At 43.0% G+C, this 26,191-nt stretch overlaps 1 protein-coding gene across 2 annotated transcripts in view; it reads left to right on the top strand.

The window, feature by feature from the left end:
* The window catches only part of LOC113158655 (T-lymphoma invasion and metastasis-inducing protein 2-like), a 96,570-nt gene extending 72,136 nt beyond the window's left edge, over positions 1 to 24,434 (top strand). For both annotated transcript variants that reach the window (XM_026354718.1, XM_026354719.2), the window contains exons 11-27: positions 356 to 460; positions 562 to 640; positions 799 to 888; positions 978 to 1,196; positions 3,146 to 3,240; positions 13,514 to 13,747; positions 14,642 to 14,710; positions 15,584 to 15,709; positions 16,042 to 16,150; positions 18,077 to 18,256; positions 18,549 to 18,667; positions 19,500 to 19,608; positions 19,973 to 20,031; positions 20,148 to 20,250; positions 20,513 to 20,606; positions 21,695 to 21,849; positions 22,164 to 24,434. In XM_026354718.1, coding sequence (XP_026210503.1) covers positions 356 to 460; positions 562 to 640; positions 799 to 888; positions 978 to 1,196; positions 3,146 to 3,240; positions 13,514 to 13,747; positions 14,642 to 14,710; positions 15,584 to 15,709; positions 16,042 to 16,150; positions 18,077 to 18,256; positions 18,549 to 18,667; positions 19,500 to 19,608; positions 19,973 to 20,031; positions 20,148 to 20,250; positions 20,513 to 20,606; positions 21,695 to 21,849; positions 22,164 to 22,846 — 2,628 coding nt within the window. In that variant the 3' untranslated portion in view covers positions 22,847 to 24,434. The remainder of the gene's footprint in view (positions 1 to 355; positions 461 to 561; positions 641 to 798; positions 889 to 977; positions 1,197 to 3,145; positions 3,241 to 13,513; positions 13,748 to 14,641; positions 14,711 to 15,583; positions 15,710 to 16,041; positions 16,151 to 18,076; positions 18,257 to 18,548; positions 18,668 to 19,499; positions 19,609 to 19,972; positions 20,032 to 20,147; positions 20,251 to 20,512; positions 20,607 to 21,694; positions 21,850 to 22,163) is intronic.
* Positions 24,435 to 26,191: the final 1,757 nt, after the last annotated feature.

Genomic DNA, 26,191 nt, shown 5'->3' with positions numbered 1-26,191 from the left:
TTCTTGTCATGTAGAGTTTATCACATCTAAAAACAAAATACGTTTTCTAAAATTATTCAGCTAAGCTAAGTTTAGTCGTGTTAAGAGTCAAATGTTCTTGGTTCGATTGTCTGTGGCAGCATATCTGCTTCTGCTAGTCCTAAAAATAACACCTACACACACACACACACATCCTGCACATGTAATCTCTTGGGTGGAGGTTTTTGTTTACTGCAAATTTGTCACCCAGTGTAAAGTTTGAGTCATTCACACCTCGGCCTTGTGGCATCTGTGAGACAGAGCGTCGGTGCATGAAATATGTCCAGTGACTTTGTGCACGCAGGCGGCTGAGCATTAAAGGCTCTTGTGTAAACAGGTGAAACAGCTGGACCCCGGCCTGTATAGCCTCCGACTCCACAGGCGAGCGGGAGAGGACGTGGAGATCCGACACGTGGGACCTGGCGAGTTCCTCCGCGATGTGGTGAGGAGGGAAAACATGCACAGTCACGCACGGGAGCGCACAGTTCTTAATGATGTGCTCTTTATTTAATGTGTATTGATTTGTTTGATATCACCTCGCAGGTGAATGATCAGTTGGAGGTGTTCCCAGCTGATGTGTTTACGCTGCACATGAGCAGGCCAAGCGGCACTGGAGACTTTGGTGAGTCGGCCTCAAAAGGGAACTGATTTAGGTCTAGTTGAGTTTTTTTACAAATTTTCTACACACCCGCTAATCCTAAATGTAATCCTCCTTTCAATCTAACTCTCTTTATCTGTTTGTCTACGTCATGTCTGCATCCTTTTCTCTTTCTCTGCCAGGTTTTGCAGTAACTGGACACATAGACAACCAAAGAAACAGCAGGATCTTCGTTAGCGAAGTGCTTCCTGATGGACTGGCTTTTAATGAAGGTGCCTACTTCCATAAAAATGTCACAAATAAAATCCGAATCACCAATCACCACGTGGCTTTTCTGAAGCGTGTGTATGTGGGTTCCCAGGTTTGCGTCCAGGCGATGAGATCCTGGTGCTGAATGGTCGGTGCGTGTGGAGTCTGGACCTGGGCCTCATCCAAACGCTATTTGCTGAGCAAACCCTTCATATTAGCCTGAGGCGTGACGGGCCTCTGCCCCCAGCTGTGGAGTTGAACCACCCGGCCCCTCCGACAAGACTCAGGCAGGAAGTTCGCAGCAAACACCACCGAGCCAAGTCCTCCTCAGGTGCTTAAACCCATATGGCATGGAAACACATATCCTCAAACAAATCGCGTGTGGTTATTCATTATTTCATTGAAAATTGATCATGAGTTGATGTGTGAATAAGATTTTGATGCACTTTAGTTTCAGTTTGTTAGCTTTGTGTGTGTGTGACAGATTGTAAGAGATGGAAAGACACAAAGAAAGGCTTTTGAATTGACTTTTGTTTAATCTCAATTTACTGATCCTGTTTGATACTGTTGCATGCTGCACATCATCGTTTTGCAATGTGTTCGGTTGTGCAATCATCTATCTAGTGTAGGTTTATCTTCATCTATCATTTGTTAAGCTATACTTAGTAAGGAAGCTACTCTGAGGTCAGTTGTTCACATTAACAGTAATTGGAGAGAAAACCGCGACCACGCTTCCGTTTTAGTTCGTCTACTTCCTCAAAAGAGATGCTTTGTCTCTTCGCTGTCAAAACTCAAAAGCAACAGAAAAAAAAAAAAGCTCCAGATGAAGTTTCACATGCCTGTGTATCCTCAGGGAGAAATGAAGCCAGGAGGGGCTTTTGACCGCACAGGGTTCATTATCGCAGTGACTGTGTAGTGTCTTGTCAGCTTGGCTCAATCTCACTGTGGACGTGAGGTGTCAGAACTGAACAGTAAGGTCACCCGTGTCACTGGCCAAACACAGCTGATACACAGCTGGTGGAGGAACTTTAGTTGTTTTTGTTCAAGTGCTGATTTTAAGGTAAGAGATATTGATATGATGCTACCTCGTGTCTTTTAGTCTTTTAGTGGTGTCATGCAGATCAGAGCAGAACCACTTATTCCCAGGTCATTACTAATAAGTTTGGCTCTAGCTGCTTAGAAATAGCCAGTTAATGAAAGTGTAAGAAAGACCCAACATTGGCATTCTTCATTGTCGTACCAGTTATTTTTTTGAGTGTTATTGTGAGAAGCACACTGTTAGCTGCATAGAGCAGTGACTAATGCAGCACAGGGTACCTTGAAGATAGGATGTTGCTGTTTTCTGCAGTTTAACCACCTAGATGACCTGTTAAGAGGTTAGTTAAGGGGAATCAGTGTGCCTGCAGTTTTCTTCTCCGTCTCTAGAGGGTGTGTGATCCCAGGCAGGCTGATGAGCATCTGCTTAAGGGAAACACACACACACACACACAATTAACACTCGTCAGGCAAAGACAGTTTTCATGATGGCATTCCTAGAAGTCAGCTAAAACGAGAGGATCAAATTCAGATGAGTCGATATCTTTAGTAAATCATCTCTAGCTGTCAAGACGTTTGACTGCCATTTTAAAAAGGAGAAGTTCAGCTCCACAGGAGGTCCCGAAGTTTTCTTTTGTTTCCTGCTGTCACATTGGCCTGCCTCCCAGGCTACAATCAGGAATAAAAGTCTTTTCATGTGCCAACTGCTAGAGAGTTTGTCCTCGGGACCTTGAATTTAATGAGAAAGTAGGAAAAACCAGAAAAATGTTCTGTAGAAAAATCACAGTTAATCTGACACTATCATCCTGTTAGGGTGGTTCATATGCAAATATACATTTTATCAAGTGGGAAACAGAAAACAAAGCGGTTTTAAGGTCGTTTTTTCTTTGAGAACCAAGAACAGAGATCGCAGAGTCTTTAATTAGTATTGCTAAGTGAGTTCTTTTTTCTTTTTTTTGGATAACTGAATGCCATTTCCGTTTTTAGTTTGGAGACATATTTAAGTTCTGTGCGACTGGCGGGCGCCCGCGATGGTTTTAGACAACGACTAACCAGCATTGTTTGTGTTTTGTGGTCAGAAGAAGGATGCGCTATTTAAGAGACAACTGCGGTACAGATGCAGTGATGGGTGGCATGAACATAAAACACTGCCACACACACACACACACACACACACACGCAAAGTGGCACTATATCAAATTGTTCTTTTTTTTTTCCAACCGCTGCCTCTTCCTCTCCTTCCAGATGTGTGTCCTGAAGCTGAGGATGGTGAGTCCCTGTGTGTAGGACTGGAGAATGGTCACTCGCACTGCACACACAGGCCTGTTCAGCACAGCAAGGTAGGAAGTGTGTGTGTGTGTGTGTTTGTATTAGGGGAAAAAAACTATATTCTGCAGGAGCCCTCTCTTTCTGTTCATGTTTGTTTGTGTGAATAAAAGTATGCAGATTGTTATGCGTGCATGTACGTGTGTGTGTGTGTGTGTGTGCGCGCGCGCAAGCACGGCTTGAGCCCACTCTCCGTGGCAGCTGCAGGGCTGTCAGAAACCAGACTGGCACCAATCCTCAGCATTACCATAATTAGGATATTCCATCATAGCCACCGGTATAAACACAGCTTATTACTGTCATGCAGGCAGGATGCAGAGTCAGAGAAGAGGCTGTGCGATGCGTCCATTGCCTCACACACACATATACACATGCACAATGAAGACATGCAGGCCCAGGGCAAATCTGTCTCTGAAGAAAAAGTAAACGGCAGAAACTGTCTAATATATTCACCTCCACTCAAACATGCACATCTGTCATTACACTCAGGGCTACATTTGTCTCTGTAATGCGGATATTTTAGACCAACAGATATCCTTTTCTTGTTGTCTTTTCCTGAAGAGCTCCGTCTTTAGTGGAAGCACCTTGCAGTTAATGGAGCTCTTCCGTTTCAAACCAGTGTAGAGGAATATCTCCTCTATAACTCTGCCAAATTGTTGTCCCCAGTGATTTATGGCAGATTGCGTGGCTATTTCTGTCCTCTTGGTTGTGGTCACGTTTTTGATATGTAAACCAACTTTATTGAAGTCATTAAACAAAGTGGGAGCCTGTCCTGTTGGGAACTATAATGGTGTTTATTGAGAGCACTAATGAGTGTGTGTGGTCATCACATAAAGTCCAGTGTTACTGATCTGGACAGGTTGTGTGTGCGCGTTCATGTGCGATCACCGTCTCGTGCATCATTCTGCTTACATTTCATGTCCTTTAAAGCCATGTGCGTGTGAGTGCCGTGCATGCTAATGAGCGCCTGTTTGGCACTCTTTTTACTAACCTAGTCATTATGTAATGTGAGATAAATGAAAAAGGGAATAGAGAGTGGCGTTGCGTTCATTTCATCAGCGATTCATTGATGCTAAATCCAGGCCAAATATCCAGAAAGCATCACTAATTGCTGTGGCTGCCATGGCTTCATTTTAATTGCCTGTGTCAGACGATGCCGTGCAGTGTTTGACCCGAGGTCAGCCAGGGGGTGGATTAGAGTCGACGACTTTCCCTCTCCTTCTTGTTCTTGTATTCCAGCTCTGTTATTCTCTCTTTTTCTGTTTGCCCAGTGACATGAGTCAGTCCCACTGCGCTGGGATCTGCACTGCACCACTGCTGCTGCTGCACAGCTCCCTGCCGTTTGTCTTCTATTGAGCAATGAATGGAATATAGGTGTGTGTGTGTGTGTTACTGCATATGTTCACGGCACAGGAGAAAAAGCCCTCTTGTGATGGCAATTCGAAAACACAGGGTGAGATATTGGTGCTGGTAAATCAGATTTTTGCTGTCATGAAGAACAGAATGTAATCACTGCATGGCTGTCGGTTTGTTCTCTGGGGCAGGAGAGGAGTCATCGGGTAGAAAATCAGCCATGTATCAGCGTATAGGCGCAAACGCGTGTGCACAATGTGTCCTGAAAGTCAATAGAGATGGATGGAAGGGAAGGACTAATTTCAAGCCTCTTGTCACATCTTGTAATCGGCCGGCTCACTAGACTGACTACCTTTGATTAATTGGTCCATTGCATTTCAATTTGTGCTTATTACATGAGAGGAGTTTGTGTGTGTGCTTGTGTATGTGTTTGAGGTTAAGGGCTTACAAGGCACAGTTAACAACGTTGTTTACCACCAGGACAATACTAATTGTGATTCCTGTGCCTGTGAATTGCTTAATGATACATTTGGATATCCAGCACTATTGCAGTGGGTTTATTGCAGTGTTGTGCCACCATTATGGGATTAACCAATTGATTGCAGAAGTCAGACGAATTGGTCCCGGATAACTCCCACAAGGCACCTCAAATTCAGATGATTTGACATGCATGTATTGGTTTAGTGAGGCCGTTCAGTCGTGAGCATGCTTATCTGTTTAAAATCGGAATTGCAGCCTACAGTTTGTTTATGCGTCGCCTAATCTTCACTAGTTGAGGAAGTGAAAGGCTTCACTGGAGACTTGATGGGGATTTGTTGGCTGGCAGGTCATCAACACATTCTCAGGCATACATGTTTACACACGCGCGCACACACACACACACACACACACACACACACACACACACACATCTGTACTAAACCAGAGCATCCCAATAGACAGGTGGAAGGATATGGAGAGTAATCTGGTGCAGCTTGGTTTAACCACATGGCACCAGTCTACTACACGCAGAGCTAAAATAATGAGCAAGTTGGCCGTTTGGCTTAAAAGATGATTTCATAATTGAATAATTGTTCAAGTAATTCAAACATACACAGGTTTCAAATTAAAATCGGGGTATTTGCAGGGCTTCTTAATATCCTGTGATGATTACTTTTGGGCTGTTTTTTGGGTTTTGGACTGCTGCTTGGGTGGAAATATGTATGGATAGACGCTGTACTTATAATCAGATCGTCACTCTGCTGTCGGACTAAATAGTAAATACTGTGATATTCTTGGCACATTGTGGAACTGTCGGTCATGTCTTGTATTAAACTAAAAGTTAAACAGCAGGCAGACATATTAAGCTTCTTTGCTTTTGTCCAGACCAGACATTTCAGTAAGAGCATTTACATGGTCTTATGAAGAGACTTATGACTGGAGCCATTCCTCTGTCTGGCTGTCAGTGCAGAAGAATTTGTGCTGTAGTGAATTCATTAGGTTTCTTTGAATTAGACGCCATGCACACTTAGTAGATTGCAGCATTTACGCTGAGACTCTTACTGTTTCCTCTCTTTTTTTTGTGTGTGTGTGTGTCTCGATCTTCCTTTTTAAGTTGTCTCGGTGCACGGGAGAGTCTGAGAGGTGTTTAAGCACTTTTAAAAACTCTGTGACTAAGAGTAGGTTAAATTATGCAGTTGTGATTCTCCTCTCTTATCGTAGATTCTAGACTTCAAAAGATCCAGTAGATGCCTACGGATATTAGACTCCATCATCTTCAAAGATGATCCCGTCTTCCTTGGAGCTACAACCATCCCCTTGCTCAACTTGAGAGAATCTGCTTTACCCACTGGTGTGTGTGTGTGAGTGTCTGTGGGATAGGAGTTGGGGAGGGGTGTGTGTGTGTTATGACTAAGCCCATCGGCCACCATCTGGCCGTGAGCAAGCTAATAATCTGGGCTTACCGCTGTCAGTGCAGCTAATACTAGCCTGCTCTCGTCAGTCCACCCCACCGTAAACAAGTTGGAGAGGTAGAACTGGAGATATAAACTAAAAACGGAAGGACCATCAGAGATCCAGATTCATCATGATCCAGATCTGGCTAGAATGACCACAAAGGGGGCGCCTGGCGCAGCCATGGCAGTGACCATTCCAATCGCACCCCCAAAGGTGAACGTCGAAGCTCCTCGGTCGTGCCTCTACCTCACCACCTTGATTGAGCTCTTCGTCCGGGACCAGTCGCCGGCCCAGGCTCTCTGCTCTCTCCTGGCCATGTGCTGGTTTTGGCCATCTGGCTGCGAGGCCGAAGAGAAGGACTTGTTCCTGGGCTCCGTGCTGCTCAGTTTGGGACGGCTCCTCAAAGACAAGCTTGCCTGTATTGCTCAGCACATGGCCGCATGTCTGTCCTGTCAGGGAAACACCAAAGAAGACAAACAACCGGTAACAATGGGCTGTGGGACGTTTTTACTGAAGTAGCTGATACTATGAATCTTCACACCTAAACTGCAAACTTTCACACTCCTCCCACAACCCGCTGTGTACTTGTTAAAAATATCTCCATGAACGCAAGTCTGGACTAGTTTTAGAGAATCATTTGTCTTTACTGTCACTTGCACAGTATGATTTCATCTATTATTATCTACGCAGGATGTTATCTTTGCAGTATGGACCCTATTTAAATGAATTGTTTTTGTTTGACTAGTTAGTTTCAGTCTCTATGGCCTATGTGGTTTTGTCGTTTTGGTTCTGAACCACCAGGTCAGGAACGAGGATGGGCAAAGCACAATGATTGCCATTAGTTATTGCACTGCGTTGTTTGTCATCAAGCTGTTTTTTAATGATGGCAACAAGCATTTCTACTTCAACTTTCATTTAGTCTTTGGCATTTTGCTGGAGTAAGAATAGCGTATAGTGCTAGGATTGCTTTGCCTTTGTACTGGCAGTTATGCAGTAGAGTAGATCTAAATAGCCCGAGGATTCAGTAGAATGGATGCTTTAATCGGAAGTTGGCTTCATTATTAAAACACACTCCTCTACCAAAGTCCTCCGAGACTTGGCGGAATAATATTTGTTTAGGATGAATAATAAAAGGCATAAATGGGCTTGAGTAGAGCGCGACGGGACCAGCCCTCCCTCTCATCTCCCTCTCTCCTCCCCTCCACTCTGTTTGATTTATGAGCATGCATCTTCTTTTATTGAGCTTTGAAAAGAAGATGGCATCGCGGCACTATAGCCCACTAACATGGCAAATGAATCACTGACCTGCCTACCGGCCACCGGGCCGGCTCTCTCCCTCCCTCTCACTCTCTCTTACACTGTCATGACAAGGCTGTTTCTTGTGAGGAATGGGTAAAGCCAGCCCCAGGGACCTGCCTGTATTTCATCCCCCCTTCTTTATCTCCTCCCTCCCCTACGTTTGTTTGTTTATTTCTGCTAAATGTGGCCTCACTGCTGGTGAAGCGCAAGGCGCAAGGCTTCGTCTTTGATTTGAGCAGCATTTCATCTGCAAAGCGGGCCGAGCTCTGTACATAATGATTCCATCGGAGCGTTAAAGGGAGATGGAGACAGTGTTTAGTGTTTATCTTGCAGCCTCCCAGTCTGACAGAGCTGTGCTGTGTTGTTTTTCTGTTTTTTGAGTGTTTGCAGCCAACGACTGTGGTGGCGGGTTATTATACAAGTATTATAATATCACTCAAATGAGACTGAATAATATTTAATGGCTTGTTTTATGAATTTAATCATCTCGCTCATGTCACCTTACTCTTCTCAGCATTCACCATGCATCTTGGTTGTTACGGTTTCACCGTTGTTCAAATGAAATTCATGCGGCATTCTCTATCAGTCCCTCAAAACACTTCTGTAACAGGAAACAGACAGTAATAGTGGCCACTTGTGCAGCAACTGGCCTGGTCTATAGATGTAAAGCTGGTGGGGACTGAACTTCTCTTTATAACTCTACTACTGAATGCAAAAATGCAAATGCATTTTAAGAAGAGATTGTTTCACAAGATTTGTTTAAACAAAAGGAAGAACTTGAATGGATGACGTGTGCATTACGTGCAGAAGATTTATTCCTTTTTTTGGTAGTTGAGTGGTGTAAACCCTAGCAGGGGTTGCAGTAGCTGCACTTTTGACCTGTTACGGGGTGATTTGGACCACTTTATCAGGCACCATTAAAACTGTGTGACCCTTCAGAGCTGGTTTGTACACGAATGTGTTTAGAGTTAGACAACACATTATGCAACTTGTTTGTCTGAAGCATACTGTTGCAACACAGAAAAATCCTGGTGGCTGGAGATTGGTGTGATAAAAAGTTGTCACTGTCAGCTTCCTGAATTTATGAGGGCATGATGAGAACAGCAGAAGGAACCCTCACGCACCTTGACAATGCACATCTTCTTATCTTCAGTACTTGAGCCATGCTTTTGCACCTTAAATTGTAATCCCTTCCATTAATCGGCTACCTTCATGAAAATACACAGATGTTTACAGCAAAGCCAGGGTGGAGGTTTTCATAGATGGTCTTCACTGTTTATTTATTCCACATGAAAGCGTTCTATTCAGTCATTGTCACTTTTTATTCTCATATGAAGCCATAGCTAACATTCCTGCCCTGTTACCCCAACTGGCTTAGTGCCTCCCATTTTTGAGTCAGCCATTCCTCTGTGTGTGGAGGTATCAAGCCAGAACAGTCTACATTGTACTGCTGCTATTGAGAGACTGGACACTGATACAGCCCCTGGCCTCTACATTCAGCTCTCTGGAAATATCAGCAGAGGCAAAACAAGAGCAGATGAACTAGAGGAAGTGGAAGGAGGAATGGGGAAAACTGGACAGAAGGAAGTGTGATGGATGGCCGTGTGTGGAGCTAGACACATAGTAAGAGCGGCGTTGATGCAAAGAGACAGATCCTGAGCAGAGATAAATGTGAAGAGAGGAAATACCCCCCTGTTTGCACGTTAAGTGTCCATGACTGTCCACTACTGATTGATATGTGAAACAAGCTGGCAGGAAGCACTTTTTCCTCTGCCTACGCTCACAGAAGAGGAGGACGCAGGATCGGTGTCTCGATGCCCATCAAAGCCCACTCCGCTCCAGAGGAAGAGGTGTACCAAGTGAGGGGTCTGACCTGGGCCTGAGTCTGGAGGCTGCAGACTGGAACAAGAGCAGGCGAAGAGGAGAAAAGTTGAAGAGAAGACTGAAGATAAGATGAAAATCACAAGTGGACAGAGTGAAATTTCTGAGCTGGTCAAGCTGTATTTTTTCTAGTTTGTTCCCTTTGGAGAACCACACGCTGATTCTTGAGCTACTATGCCAGCATCCAGGGGAAGCAGGCTGCGGAAGAAGGGCTGCTCGCTGGCACGAAGGACCAAGCGGCAGGCGACGGCAGCATGGAGGCTGCTCTACAGGCTGCTCTTCATGGTGAGCAGGAGACCCGGTGAATATTAGAGATAAACACTGTCCTGAAAGGGTAACATCAGGAGAGCTGATAGTAGGTCAGCAGCCTTCCACTGTGTTTAAGTATCACCACTCCTGATAGTGAGCAGGTTCCTTAAGGGTTTTCTGGATGGAATAGATATTGAGAGAGGGCTGGTGGTACTGACTTAGTGTAATTTATGTTATGGGAATTTCTTTGGTCAGTTTGGACTGAAAAGGTGAGTGGTTTATTACCAATGAGGATTTTTACTTGACATAAAGTGTATAACCTTTTGGAATAAAAACCTATTTCAACCTTGGGAAATTAGGAAGAAGATATTATGCACATGTACATGGGACTTGATTGAAAATGAAACAGAGTAGACAGAGACTAAATGACTCACCAGCAATGTGATATAATGAATCTTATTTTCTAAATTGACTAAAGGGCACAAGCTAACGGAAGAGGTACGAAAATGGTGCAGATCTGACAAGAAAACCTGAATAGGGATTCACAGCAGCCCTCTTGGATCCACTTGACTTTCCTGGCGCTCCCAGGCTTTTCTACCACTTCTGCTGGCTTCCATCCCCCGGCTCTTAATTGGGTTATTTGGGCTGGCCGTCAGGCTGTGTTGGTGGGTTTGTTGCGAGACGATCCCTGAGTCATGACGGCGTTTTGGTCCCCCCCCCCCCCCCCCCCTTCTCGTCTGCCTCCTTGCCTCTGTCATTCTTTCTGCCCACCTCATATCTTCATGCTCCAACGCGGCCATTTACTGTTGATGAAAAGTTAGGAAGCTGTGCGAGAGGCTTAAAGTGTGTTTTCATGTGCACGTGTCCCTGAGCGTCCCCTCAAGCATATACACTTTTTTTTTTTTCCCACCCTCAGCTCGGTGGGTCCTCCATCATCTCATTTGAGTGTGCAGCCATCATCAGCCCATATCCTGCTGGTGTGTGGGTGTGAGGAGAATTAACACTGCACTTGAGCAGCAGTGTGCGCTACCAGACAAACACACATGTTTATAAAGGCCCGGGCAGGCCTCCTCTTTCCTGTGGGTGCCTGTAGCTGAAATAAATGGCAGATATGATCTGGAGCTACCAGTGGGCTATTTGATGAATATGTTGCACTGATATCCTTCAACCTCTGTGTTTCCTCCAGGCAAGTCTCCCCTGGTCTGCCTCCCTGTTGCAATATGGCGTTTTCCCAGAGCGTGTATTGGTGAATGAAGGCTGACTGGAGCTGAGTGCAACACAGTCATCAGTGTGTGAAACAGATTTTGTGATCATTAATGGGATGGTGTTTGTCAGCAGCTATATTTGCATGGATAAGATCCCTAGTTTTTAGTTTCTAATTACTTTTAATGGTTTTATTCTGTTATGTTTTCATGCAACAATCAGCATAGGGGCTTAGGGAAATGTTTCCCATAAGATCAGATGCTGAGGTAAATGATTATATACAATATATATATATATATTGTATTCCAACCAGAGAAAGATGCACTTTAATACAACAGAATTACAGGCAGAAGTGTAATAAGGCTGCTATGCTGGACTTGTACTGCTAATAATGTACAGTAATGTTAACAGACTAAATCCAAATGTTCCTTACAGTAATACCTGAAATTTGCATTTAGCTTGAAGAACGTGTGCTTCGCAGTGCTGCCAGCATTACTGTAGACTCTTGATTTAGTTTTGACTAGTAATGAAATTGTAAAATGTATTTGGCCTTTATTTAACCAGGTGGCTTTGTTACCCTAGTGCTAGTTATTGTATGCTGTACTGTGTGTATTTCTACAGGTACTGTACGCCCATTGGCTGTATAGGAGTGTATCTTGCTGTCTGTATTCAAAACATTGGTCCCTCCGCCGGTGCACAGGGAGACATTAAGTCCCATCATAATTATCAGCCCACATTCAAAGAGGCCCAGAGTGGAGCTCTGCTGTGGGCGGTGGATCACTTGAAAGAAGCTTAATTCAGGCGTACATAGAGGACATGGAGAGGAGTTTCCTCCTTCTTGCCTCTTTCTTTCTTTTCTCTCTATTTCGGTCTTTCGCTCTGTATTTTGCAGCACTCGAAGGCCATCTGACTGGCTGTGCTGTAATGAGCCAACTGATGAGTTGCAGGCTTATTAATGGAAGATTTGATTGTCTGAGAGCTCCCCGGGAATGGATGGATGGATGGATGGATGGGTGGGTGGGTGGGTGGGGGTTATGGGTGGTAGCTCACCCCAGTAACACTGCTGAGTGCGTCAGACAAGCTTTCACACGCTATTAGGGAAGTGTGCATGTGTGTATGCAGATTTGTGCAGTGTCAGAGTGAAAAGTGTTTCGATCTACTATACAGTTGCTGTATAGTATTTAGTAGTCAGCTGCATTTGAATGCTTGCTCATGCAATATTTTAAATACGATCACACCCACACACACACACACCACACCCACACACACACACACACACACACACACACACACACACACACACACACACACACACACACACACACACACACACACACACACAGAGTGCTGAGCAGCTGTTTTGTCTGGCATCGTTGGCGTCCCACAGTGCCATGTTGCTGTGCAGCGGGTTGGAACCTGCTATTACCGCCACTTATCAGCCTCTGCTGATTCTAGCGACTGGCCGCAGATTATAATACTGCGCACACGTCATTCGCATGGAACAAGTAGGGCTGGTCATCAGGAAGCTATTTTTAGAACAGAAATCACATTATAATTAATGACTTTTGCACTTTTTTCCTAGCAAGCAACAGTTTGGTACAATTACGTGTTCAGTAGCTTGTCAGGTTAGAAGTTATGTAGAGTTTTGATTAAATATACATGCTGTACATTTGCTGTAGTATTTAAAGCAGTAGATTTTTTTAGTACTAATGATAAACAGTAATACAGACAGCTAAACGTAAATTGTGAAATATTACTATGCTAAATTCCCTTAAATACAAACTTACAAAAGCTCCTGGGATCATGTCAAATATTCTGAATTCGATTTGACATAAAGCTGCATAACTGTCCATTATGGCTTTGGAAGAATACAGTTATGTACTATAATGCTTTCTACTGGAATATCCTGTTAGTCTTCCAGATGCACTGTAAAGACTTTGATGCAAAGCCAATTAGCATAGAGTGCATAACTAAACCGTCATAACGCCCTCTGTAAACCCAAGGGAGCAACTGGCCATGCACATGCAAACACTGGCAAGAAAAAGTATGTGAACCTTCTTGGTTTTCTGCATTAATTTGTTTTGTTGAGAGTATTAACAAATATAATGTGCCTAAAATAATAACACCAAAAAAATGTATTGAGAACAACCATAATAACCTCATAGTGCTAGTGGAAAAAGTCATTTGAGCCCATTCTTCCTGACAAAACTGCTTCAGCTCTTGGACATCTCATGTGTTTGGCTCTCTTCAACTCGTTCCATAGCATCTCTGTCTACAAATGTGATGTCCATTTTATCCAGCTGCCTGTCATGATGCCTGAGCTGCCTAACCTTTATGCAACCTCCTTCTCTCTGTCTCCCCCTACAGAGCGTGGACACAGTTTGCACCCTCTACCAGTCTTGTCAGGAAGGAGCCGGCCCAGGCGCTGGGGGTCTGATGGAGGACATCAAGGAGTCTCGGGTGAGGCAGGGAGGCGAGTTAGGGTCGGGTCCCACAGGGGAGGCCACCCTGCTCAGACCTTGCCCCAAACACTTGAGTGCCACAGAGAGGTTACGCAAGGTCATCCAGGAGCTGGTGGACACAGAAAAGTCCTATGTGAAGGTGAGACCGCAAAATCTTTGACTGACGTCATGTTACCGTTTCCTCTCAGAAGCCAGCATGAATATTTAAAGAACGTTCAAAGAAACAGACTATTTTACATCACTGATTAAAAAGATATTGAAGAATTGAAGTGTAAAAGCAGTGAGTTGTACCTGGCTATTTCCTGGCCAGAAAGACTCCGTTTATTTTTGCTAATTCATTGCGTATTTAGTAGCTATATGGGACAAACGTATAGTAAAAAAAAACAACTAATGAATAAAGATGGCGCTCCCTGGGTCACTGTTAGAGCTTCACCTTCTCTCCTCCTCTTGTCTAGCCTTGTTTATCTCCCTCCCGCCCAATCATTTTAGTGCCTTCATGTTTTCCAATATGACCTTTCCCTCCCTGATGCACATTAAGGAGCCCCATCCATGATCTCTGCAACACTTGTTATGCCTCTTTCTTTTCCATCCTGTTCATCTTGTTTATGTATAATTGAGGGAAGAGATCATCTACCCAGACTTTTGAGGCGGCCACATTTGCCTGTATCCATTCGCCACAATTGCCTGGGTACCATAGGGGAGGGGTCGAAGTGGAGGAGCAGGTGAAAGCTCATAAATCAACCTAATGAGAATATCCTCACTGATACTGAGACAAGCTACAGCCACATTAAAGGACTGGGGGGAGACAGGAAGGGAGATAGAGGGGAGAAGATTGGGTAATGAGGTGAAGAATTGTGGGAGGGAGATGGTGGGGAAGTAATAAAGTGAAAAAGAAGGAGCGCATTGATGATAAAAAGAAATTAAAAGGGGAGTTAGGATGAGGAATAATGTTTAGTTTTGGGGATTTACTATTTTATTAATTGTTGTCGCACCTTCTTTTGGTGATTTATTTTATTTTTTATTTTTTGTGTAGGACCTGACCTGTTTGTTTGAGTTCTACCTGAAACCCCTGCAGAATGAATCCTTCCTCACACTGGACGAGGTAGGTCGAGAGCATGTGTGGAGCATGTTAAAAAAAAAAAAAAAAAAAAAAGACCTGCGGCATATCGGTGTTGTGTCCTCGGAGATGTGCGAGCCGTATAGAACACGTAATTTATTGCGCTTTTATTACCTAGAGGTGATGAACTCTGCTCGGCTGCATCTCCCTCAGTTCCACTGTGACAGGCTGCAGGACAAATTAGCACTCGCACACACCGTCCTTCCAGCGTCCCAGAGGGCCACAGCAATAAAGCCCACCCTTTTTAAGCATTCACCTGAGTTTCACGCACCAACATATAATTATCCACTGATCTGACTGAAAGTGGGATTTTTAAAAACACTCCCATTGTGTGTTCCTGTGACAACACACAGCTCAGCTGCTGCCTGGTAATAAACTTAGTGCTGAGCTGGACGTGACCTCAAACACAGGATGTCGCTCCCAAGACACAGTAGCTGATCGGCCACTGAGCTCTAAGGTAAATTAAAAGGCCATTATGGAGTAGTGGGACTTGTCCATGAGCATGTTAGGCTCCAAATAGCTTTTAATGAAGGGAAGTGGTCACCCTGGGCATGTGTGAAGGCGGTGGATGTTTGTATGTGTGTGTGCTGTATCTCTAGCAGGTTGATCGCTTGTCCCCAAGTGGTGTTGTCAGAGATGGAGCCATCACAGTCCTGGTTTTATAACACTCTGGGGTGCCTGTCTGACTGACTGTTATGAATTACAAGCTATCTTGGCTGCTTTTCTTTTCTTATAGTCTCATATTCCCCTCTCACTCTCTGCCTGTTCTCTGCTATTTTACTCTCACACATCTTTATCCATCACCTTTCCACAATTTTAAACGTCCTTCTTCCTCTCTGCTGCCTTTCTCCTCGTCAGATGGAGAGTCTGTTTGGGAGCCTGCCAGAGATGCTGGACTTCCAGAGGGTCTTCCTACAGACACTGGAGGAGCGGATTGCCTCCTCACCCGACTTCAGCACCTTGGAGACACCCTCCCAGTTCAAGGTGAGCTACGCGCCTTACTGATAGTAGATAGTATAAGCAGCTGTATTATTTCTGAACCAGAGGGTTTCAGCAACACCACCATCAGGTTTATAAATAATTGAGATAGAGTGACCTTGCTTGTTCACTGGTTGAATTGTGAGCTCCTGGCTGGTACTAAAAAGTTAGGTGTGAGAATGAGAGTGAGGACACAGCAGCCATTTGAATAGTCTCCCAAGAGACGGACAACAGAGTGGTCTGGTCTTGACTTCACATGTTCACACTCTTTCATCCTCTTTGTGAGCTGCACCCAGTCCCCGTCTTTGTTTTTCCTCTCACACGCTCTCTGTTTACAGAAGCTGCTGTTTTCTCTCGGGGGTTCGTTCCTGTATTACGCCGACCACTTCAAGCTCTACAGTGGCTTCTGCGCCAACCATATCAAGGTCCAGAAGGTCCTGGAGAGAGGTATGACAGATCCCTACATAGGATGCATGAAATACACTCCTGCTTCACAAGTGAGATTGAGAATTGGAACATATACGTGTGTGGAAACATACTGTAGTCATCAAATATGTGCAACACTGCTGCTAAATTCAGCTTCCTTGCACCCATGTTGCATCAGAGACACCTCAGTGTTAAAGGCACGGAGCTTCTCTTTTGGGAAACAAATCAGTTATGTAGGAAAGTAAATGTCCCAGAGTGTGACATTAGATGAAAATGAGGTGAGTGATGCCTCCTCAGTTACCGGTGCGCTCTATTCTATCTTGGTTTTACAACCAGGCGAACTTTAAACAAATACATGCACATATTAATACAGAGTTTAAATAACCTTGTCCAATAACAGAAGATGTGACGAAGACAACCTGAGAGCACAAATAAATCCTTCCTTTTCCCTCGGCATGTGACAGAGTAAAAAATTTTAGACTTGATTTATGCCTACTAAGACGCTGGCCTCTCTGCCACAGTTGGGAATGGTGCCCAGTACAGAGATGAATGTAAAAAGATTGGCGTCTTTGCTGACATGAGGGGAGGTGGGGAGGGCAAATTTCCCCCCATATGCGGCTTAAATCTGCCCCATTACCAGAATTGCATGGGATATTCCTCAAAGTAAGCAGCGGGATGGCTGTTTAATAGGATTAGGAAGGAGAGAATAACACACAAAAAGTCTCTGGTGGGTCAGAATTACCTAGAGGAGAATAAAGTGTGGTAAATGTGGTTATCAAAGCCACACCGGGGCATGGATTTTCCGGAGCATTAAATATTTTGAAAGAGGGAGAAAATTAAGTTTTAAGATATTTTGCTTCAGATAAACTGTTACTTTTATAAATGAACTGTCAAAAAAAAACTAAATCTCTAATCAAGGTATAAACAGAAGATTAACCCCACGGTGACTGGAACCTTCTCTCCCGAAAATTATACAAAATGCAAAAACCTCCGATTTCTTAATTATTATTATTGCGCTCTCCCACTTTTTAGTATATTATTATTATTACTCTCAAGTGTCGGAGTCTGTGGGCAGTGCCAGCTGAGTGACGGGAAAAGATGCCAGCCTCAAATCACCAGTGTTCACAGGGTTTCTACACCCTGTTCTTTAACCAAAGCTTTAAATGTTATGGTTGGTGCCATGCACTAATATTAGACCATCATGTAGCACAATAATTGCACAGCACAGATAAGAACAGCCACGTATAACAAGGTGATAGTTAAACTCTTTACACACTGATCATATAGTTGGCTCAGCATGATACAGGACACCCAGTGCAGCCTCATCACAACCAGCTGATCAAGGACACAGAGAAGAAATCTGTGGGCGTTTGTCAGCCCTTTAAGTAATTATATGCCTGTTTCTGCCATCTTCACCATCCCCCCCTTTCCTATCATGCCAAAGGCTCTGGGTTGCCTTAGTTTTTCTGTTTATTTGTCGACTCGTTAATTGCCTGCCAATTACTCTTGGAGGTGTCGATGCGGCTGCATGTCTGCGGCTGGGAGTGCTATAATTAATACTTTAATGGCCCCCCTCAGCAAGTGTTGTGGAAGCATACTGTTCAGGGAAAATGTCATCACCTTTACAAAAAGCTTGTTCTGTATTATACCTGCCATTTCACACTATGCTGCTGGCTGCAGCATATGTTCTGAAGTCCCAACATGACTCATCATTTTCACCAGCTCGTGAGTAAAAGAGCTCATCGCAGTTGAGCAGTAATGGTTTTGCCTTTGGTGTGTGAAAACACCTTGTCTGCAGTTTATTGTGATACTATATAGAGGTGACAAGAGGTGATTCATTAGCAGGTGTTAATACTGCACAGTGGTCATGCAACTGGAGGAAAGAAAAAAAAAACCCTACAAACTTGAATTTAGATCCATATTAATACCGTGTGTGTGTCATTTCAGCTAAGACCGATCAGGCCTTTAAGGAATTCCTGGATGCGAGAAACCCCACCAAGCAGCATTCATCCACCCTGGAGTCCTACCTGATTAAACCAGTGCAGAGGGTGCTCAAGTACCCCCTGCTGCTCAGAGAGCTGGTCTCTCTCACTGACGGTGACAGCGAGGAGCACTACCACCTCACTGGTAGGGAGAGCAATACATGTACATGCACACCCACACACAGGGATATGTTAAAGGAAGAAGAAAAAAAAAAGTTCACACTTGTCATTGCATTGTGAAGTTGTGGCACTGTCTTGCATCGGGGCAGCACATGACAGTTCTTGGCACATAAGAACTGGCATTGTTCCCCATATACAATGTGCACACAATGAGCAAACAAAATCTGCTACTGTGTTGAATTGAATCCACATGTACAGTCGAGAATTGATCCCTGTTAATACTTCTGTGCTAACTTGCTCTGTTATTGTCCCTGCAGAGGCTCTCAAAGCCATGGAGAAGGTGGCCAGTCACATCAATGAGATGCAGAAGATCTATGAGGATTACGGCTCTGTGTTTGACCAGCTAGTTGCTGAGCAGACTGGCCACGATAAGGAGGTAGACACCTTCTTATGCAACCATTTTCATGTTGCTTCACAAAGTACCTCTCTTTGCTGACGTGTTGCTGAGCCTGAATCCTAAATATTGCCATGTAGTAGTTGTTGACTGACCGGTCATCTCTTTATTATGGGTGTAGATAATGAGCAAACTACACACAAACACGTTCTCACAAGCATATTACATATTGAATTACAACCTTTTTCGCAGTTGTATAATTGCACAAGCTGACATCGCAATTGCACTTAGATTACAGTGCAGCACTACTAAACGTAATAACTGTGGTTTCCTTGGTGACATTTGTACCTTGATAACACATCGAGTTTCACAAGAAACAAACTATATAAGCTTATAGAGAATAAAATGTAATTAAATACCAAATATTTACTATAGTCAGTTTAAATGTCAGCAAAGAGCATCAGTGTGGAACTGTTTAACTTGATGCATGTTGTTTATGCCAACTTGTGTGTATTACCCCTAGGGACTGAATCCATTTACAAATTCATGGAATATTTAGTTGGTTACTACTGCAGTATATAGTAAATATTCAAGATGAAAGATAAATCATGTTATCTAGGGTACTGTATGTTTTCAGCATTTTCTGTAAACAGCTTTTATACCACCAGATAAATGTTTGTTCAAAAATCATCTCTCACTGTGTGAACAAACGTGAGTGTGCGGCCTCTGTGGAACTAGATTCAGCAGCACTGTAACTCTCAATGGCATTCACGTGTTCCCAACATACTTATTGTGTATGTCATATAGCCGTCAACAGTCCAGTGTCTTGCTTCTGCCCCACTCTAAACTCTCTCTCTCTCTCTCTCTCTCTCAGGTCAGAGAGATCTCCATGGGAGAGTTTCTCATGCATTCCTCTGTGGTCTGGCTCAACCCGCATCCATCACTGGGTCGCATGAGAAAAGACCCTGAAATGACCGTGTTTGGTGAGTCTGCACATTGCTTCTGTTACTATTGTGATTACATTTTGGGAAACTAACACATTTCCCCTCCCTTCTTGGCAACTTCTGTTGGTGATATTCAACTCAAACTTAACATACTGTTTCATCTCAGCACAAACGGCCAAATAAAAAAACACTTTGAGTGTTACATCCTCTCTTTTTTTTTGTCACCTATAGATGTTTGAAGTTAAACGTTTAATCTGTCGAACCCAAACCAAATCGTGTGCAGTAGCACAGATCTCGGATACTTTAGGGCTTTCTAAATCTAAAATGCTCCTGCGGATTGGACTCCTTTATTCTACATTCCCCAAGAGGCAAACTAAGATCCTGATGTGTTCTCTCTCGCCAGTGTTCAAGAAAGCAGTGATATTGGTCTACAGGGAAAACAACAAGCTGAAGAAGAAGATGGTAAGTATTGTGTCTGTGGCACTCATTTGCTCTCACGTGCACAACTGGTGCCTTTGGTTTAAAAGGTTGCATTTTTCCTTTTCTCTCTTATGTGACTTTTTCTACGTGATGACCAGGCCAACCCTCGTTCAGCCCTTTCCCATGGGGATTCAGACCCCTTTAAGTTCCGTTGGCTTATCCCGCTCTCTGCGCTGCAGGTCAGATTGGGAAATACTGCAGGTAAGAAGCCCACACACTGCCACACTATCCCCACTAAATCACTCACAAAGTACATCCACTAAACCTTTTTGTTCTTTCTCCTCCTTTGTATTTCGACACACACCCCAAAGCTTATTCTCCTTGTACGTGCACGCACACACACACAACCCCAACCAGCCTCTTCAGGCATTTCAGTACAGCTCCCTCCATCTCCTTTTGAAACTATGGACCATATTTGGACTCTGTGATTAAAAGCCTCTATTGTATTACCTCATTCTCCCAGGAACAGGCACAGAAAGCAGCTGCATCTGGGAACTGATTCACTCCAGGTCTGAAGTGGAAGGGAGACCGGAGACAGTCTTCCAGCTTTGCAGCAGGTCAGAGATTGAACTTAATTATTATTTTTTTTTAAAGTAGTTTGCCTCTAGCCCAATTACAGCTGAGATTGGTGGCATCTCCACAACCCTGAGAAGGAAAAGTTAAGATAATAGATGGATGGTGGTTTATTAACTTCTCACTTTCTCAGTGTTTGTTCACTTCAGTTCTCATTTTTAGAAAAATTACTCACCCAAGGATTTACACTGATCTGGGAACATCATGTCACTAAATCAAAGACAATCAGATCAAGTTATAAGTAAGACTACAGTAGCTGAAAGGTGAACTGTGTCAAACACTATATACACTATATACACTATATACTTTGTGCTGTAATTTTACACGTGGCTTTGTTTCCTCTTCAAAATAGGAGTGGCTAACCTCCATTTAACAGCTTTCTTATTATTTGGCTGCACTCTTTATTTTAGCAATATTGCTGACTGCGTTGAGCACCTTGGTGAGCACAGTCAGCCTTATAATAATAAGACGTAATCAAAAGAAAAGTGTAATGCAGTCGTTCCAATGCAACTGTTCCAATGTCATTAACCTGTATTACAAAAAAAAAACAAAAACAAAACAAACAAAAAAAACGGCCTATGTCCAATATTGCATAGTTTTGGAGTTCCACTATACATGTTTTTGCTAACTCACAATTCCCAAAATCTCAAATTATAGTGACAATTTTCTAGAATACAATTGATTGATTTTGTTCCCTATTCATGTAGTATTTTACTTTTAGCAACATAACAATATTAATATAAAACCATTGCAGTTATTTCATGGTCCCCAAAAGAACACACCTCAATAACTACCATCTTTGCATTTCTGCACATTATTTACTGCTGGTGTTTTAACATTTAACAGTACAAACTGTCTATGGAGGTAGAAATAGAATGAAGTCAGTGGGAACATTGAAAATTCTCATTACACAGTGTGAAATTAGGATCACCACTAATGAATTATGTCACCTATTACACTGGAGACACAATGGATCTCTCTCACCAATCCTCTTATTCTATATTTAGCTTCTGAAATCACATTTAACGTACCTTTTGCTCATGTTACTACCGCTCCTCTGCTAAATCCTCAGTGTGCCCGAGAGCAAGGTCAGCATCATCAAGGTGATCCGCTCCATCCTCAGGGAGAACGTGAGGAGGAACATGAAGTGCGAGGGCACGCTGGAGAGGAGCTGTAAGGAGCGTCTAGCCCCCCTGCGCAACACCTTGCCCTCTACTGCCAGGCTAGGTGAGTTTTTAGAAGCAGACATTTTATGTAAGTGATATTTGAAACACTTGACATTTCGTTCAATTACTAGGCACTGTTTCCCTGAAAGTTTCCTCTAAAAACATGTCAGCATACAAGTGATTCTTACTGATTGGTATTTAGCCTTTTAAGGTCATGTGGCCTTTGAAATAATTCTGTAACACTAATTATGCATGTACTTTACAGATGATCATATCTTCCTTTTAATGTCAGAAAATGCTAGGGGGGTCGTGGTGCAAGTGTTTTGCTCAGATAAGACTGACATTTCTAACATCTGTCTCCACTTTTGTTCCCAGGTTCCTCCCGGGCTTCTTGGTTGTGCAAGGTGCAAATTGGAGACCTCCCTGCTCAGGCTGGGAAGTTGGGCCCAGACTCAGACGAGGGTAGCTTGAGCAGTGGAACCTACAGTTTATCTGGGGCTCCTCCACCCACTTCCTCCGACATCCTTGCCCAGCAGAACTGTTCTGAAACGCCTGGGTCCAATTCACAAACCCGTTCCACCTCTGTCAAAGAGTCTGATATTTTAAGTGACGAGGATGATGATGGATTTAGCGAGGGGGGAACAAGGAGGAACAGTGGAGACAGCAGTTCCCCAACTAGTGCCATTGAGGCTCAGTTCCTCCAACTTAAACTGTCAGAGGATGCTGTGACAAAATGTGCACCAGCACCCTGCGTTGAACCTGAGAGAGCTGGGGACACTCCGGAGATCCAACCCAAACTGATGCGAGGACACTTCGGTGCTGTTAAGAGGAAAACCGGGAGTTTTAGGAGGAGCCAGGGTGCACTGTTAAAGATGCAGCACAGCAGGTCACTGGACAGCCAGACAGATGCTGTATCATCATCAGGGGTGCCAGACCTCAACTCATTGCTGGAGAGAGAGTTTAGTGTTCAGAGTCTGACTTCAGTAGTCAATGAAGACTGTTTCTATGATCCTACTGAAAGCTGTGCCATAGTTTCTGGAAATGCTACTTCCTCCTAGTAGGACGAAGGACAAGACTATGCTGTACCTGGGCCACACGTTAGTCAGGGGCTGACCCAGGCCAATAATGCCACAGGGAGCATTATCGGGGAATCCCATTTTGTTCACTGCAAGCTCTATCAGGGTGGCTGTGAAAGGCTGTGCCTCGACTCTGCAGTAAGTTTCATAAGTCATACACCTGTCTGATGCAGGTTAGGTGTAAATGATCTAGTCTGATGGAAGCTTATTGGCTAACAGACCCAGTTTCTCCCCTAAAGGAGAAGCAAGGAGATATGTCCCAGTGATAATGAGTGCAATGAATCTGCTAAGCACTGATGCATACTCACGATCTCCTCAGCTTTCTGGGCTTTGCCTCCTATTCACAAACCACCTGACTGACGTATTCCATCCAAGTTTTCCTTGCAGTTCACAGTGACTGGCAGTCACTGACCTTTTCTATGACTTTTCTATGAAAGAAATGGAGACAATGTACTTGGTCTGTCAGTCCCAAAAATGGAAAATGGGCTGAAGACCATAGTGCAAATATAGCCAGGGTATAACTGAGGTAAAACAAGTGTAGAGGCTACCATGAGTTCAGGTTGGTAAAGAATTAATTAGCATCAGGTGCCGGAGAATCAAATGATAGGTCATGGCTTAATGAAACTGCATTCAAATGATAATGGGAAAAAAAAAGGGTTGTAAAGCTATCATAGACATCTATCACAAGATCCACCTGACGAGCTGTGGCAGTTCAGTCAGTCACTTCCTGAGCCAAGATGATGAAGATGATGGGCCTGAATGAGCAGGAAGTGGGCTGCCTTTTGCAATTAAGCCTTTTTTGCTGTATTTTTGTGCACTAAAGTACACTGTTTGCCTATAATTTTGAATATTTTGTATGTGAACAGGTTTTAATGTTATTAATGCTGTTTTATTTATTAATAGGTTTGATTATGTATATCTTAGAGGAACATTTTGGGTGAAATCGAAGCAGTTTGCTAAAGATTTGGTCTACACTTAAAAATATGCATTATAGTTTGACTTTGGTGTCTCCCCATCACTGCATTTTAAATATAGCCTACTGGATTTTATCTGTCTTTCACTGAAGACTAATTTCCAGTGGATGCATTGGAATGTGTAAGTGTTTTTGAGATATGGCTGCTTTATTAAGCAATTTAAACTGCAACACTTGTTTAAAACCTAATGTTTCTTTTGATGTTTGTGTCCCCTGTATATAATCTTTTCTATCCTTTGACATGTTTGTATTCTTATACATACTTGACACTGTACAGATATGAAGGCAGGAATTTGGAAAAAAAAATGCAGCTGATATTTTTGTAAAACATTGTTTGCCTTAAAGTACATGTTGCGGTACTACAAAAGGCAAACCACTACTACATTATTTACCTTCTCAGCTCAACTTTACCATGCCTTTTACGCTAGCATACCAATGAATGTGAATACCCAATTCTTATGGAATTGTTTTATAAATAAAAGTTTTATCTGTGAATGATGTCTGGAGAACAGTGCTTTAAACTCTTGTTTCAAAGTGTGTCAGTTTAGTTTATGCATATTCTTTATATTCTACTGACAGGTAAAGCAGCGCTGGGAAATAAGTGTCTTATCTCAGGTTCAGTCCCTGGACTAGACTTGCCACCACTCCCTGATTAGCTGTCACAAGAAACACACAATTCTATATTGTGGTATTCGAAGAAAAGGTATATACTCAATAAACTGATCTGACAGAAGTGGGCCATATTTACACAAAGAAAGATTTAAAGCTTAACTGCAGTGCTTATCACAGGCATGCACATAACCAAGATCCATGTTGAGAAATTTTCAATTTACTGAGTACATATTGCATCTCCAAGGACAGTTTGTGTTTTTAAATTATTTTTCAGTAGAGTGAAAACACCATTATTCTTAATTAAATTATGTTTTGTCCATTCGGGTACGTTTTAGTGTATTTAAACTATAGTATCCATACCTATTTATGGAAGATGGTGGGCTGAGGGCTTCAGCTATTTTTTGCATTAATTCAACTAAATCTATAGGGACACATACTTACCTGTACAAAATATAAATAAATAAAAAGAATTACCAATAACTGTAGACAGGGAACAAATAATCCTGACGGGTGGGCAGAGCACACTATTAAATAAACAGAGGTTAAAGAACAAAACTAATTGTATATTCAAAGTTAAAAAATAAACAAACTTTTAGATGACCTAGCCATGACCACAACATTTTTTTTAAACTAAAACAATAAAATAGGTTTATTTAATTATAAAGTGAATGAATAGACAACTTAAAACCGGGATAATGTGTTCCCTGCATTCAGATTTGGCAAGACATACTGTATGCTGATCATCTTTCATTTGTTTAAGAAATAGATGCCTGAAAACAGGGCTGGATGCAGCACTTAAGTCTAAATGATAAGAACCATTATTTTTCCACGGTCTAGATTCATTATCGGATGGCTGACTTTGATTAATGCTGTTTTAATAAGGTGAGCGAGAGTTGAATTTGGACTGAACTCTGGGATACAGTTTTTATTCAAGTAACACCTAAATTGTTTTAAGAACCAGCTTCTGTGGGAGGTTACTACAGGGTTAAGGTTTTTGAGACGGCGCAGGGAAGGATTTATGTCTAGTATATCATTTTATGGGGACATGATAAAAGCAGCAAGCCTCTTTCCTAAGCAAAGTCAATTCTTCTTCCCTAAGTAACTGACTGCATGCGTCATATATACTTTTCTCATGACTGTCAATTGTCTATGATAACCAAGCCTAAGTGGTGTCTGCTGATGACCAGATCCTGTAGTTTGAACATGCTTACATGTTTACTTGCTGCTCCTCATACAGACTTTAAATTATTATTTACATTTTACATTTGCTAAATAAATATCTCTAATGAATGTTCTATGTGACACAGAAAAAAGAAAGACTGTGTTTGACTCACCTGGAGCTGTAGGACTGGACTCTGTATCTCACACACACGGTATCAAGTAGATATCATCTCTGCTATTTGGTAACAAACAACCAAACAAATGTCAGCACGGCTACGACTGCACACCTCCACAGGTGCATCTCATCTCAATTACCTCACGCCCCCGTGAGTGACGACACGCGCCACTCTCCAATCTCAACCCACACGTGTCAGAATCTACCAAAATAAAAGCTTTCTTAAACACAATAAAGCGTCGGGTACTTTTAGGGTCACTGAGTTGGATAGCGCACCTATCTGCCAAGTAGATCTGATGACATGTTGATCGTGGTTGGAGATTAACACCCAGCAGATATCAAAACCGAGTGAATTCTTCCTCTGGCAAGTCAACCCTGGCAAACCATCTGCCACAGTGGCAGGAAA

Source organism: Anabas testudineus, chromosome 12 (assembly GCF_900324465.2).
Source record: "Anabas testudineus chromosome 12, fAnaTes1.2, whole genome shotgun sequence".
Lineage (NCBI taxonomy): Eukaryota > Metazoa > Chordata > Actinopteri > Anabantiformes > Anabantidae > Anabas > Anabas testudineus.
The sequence above is the reverse complement of the archived record's forward strand: the minus strand, read 5'-3'. Positions and strand labels throughout refer to the sequence as shown.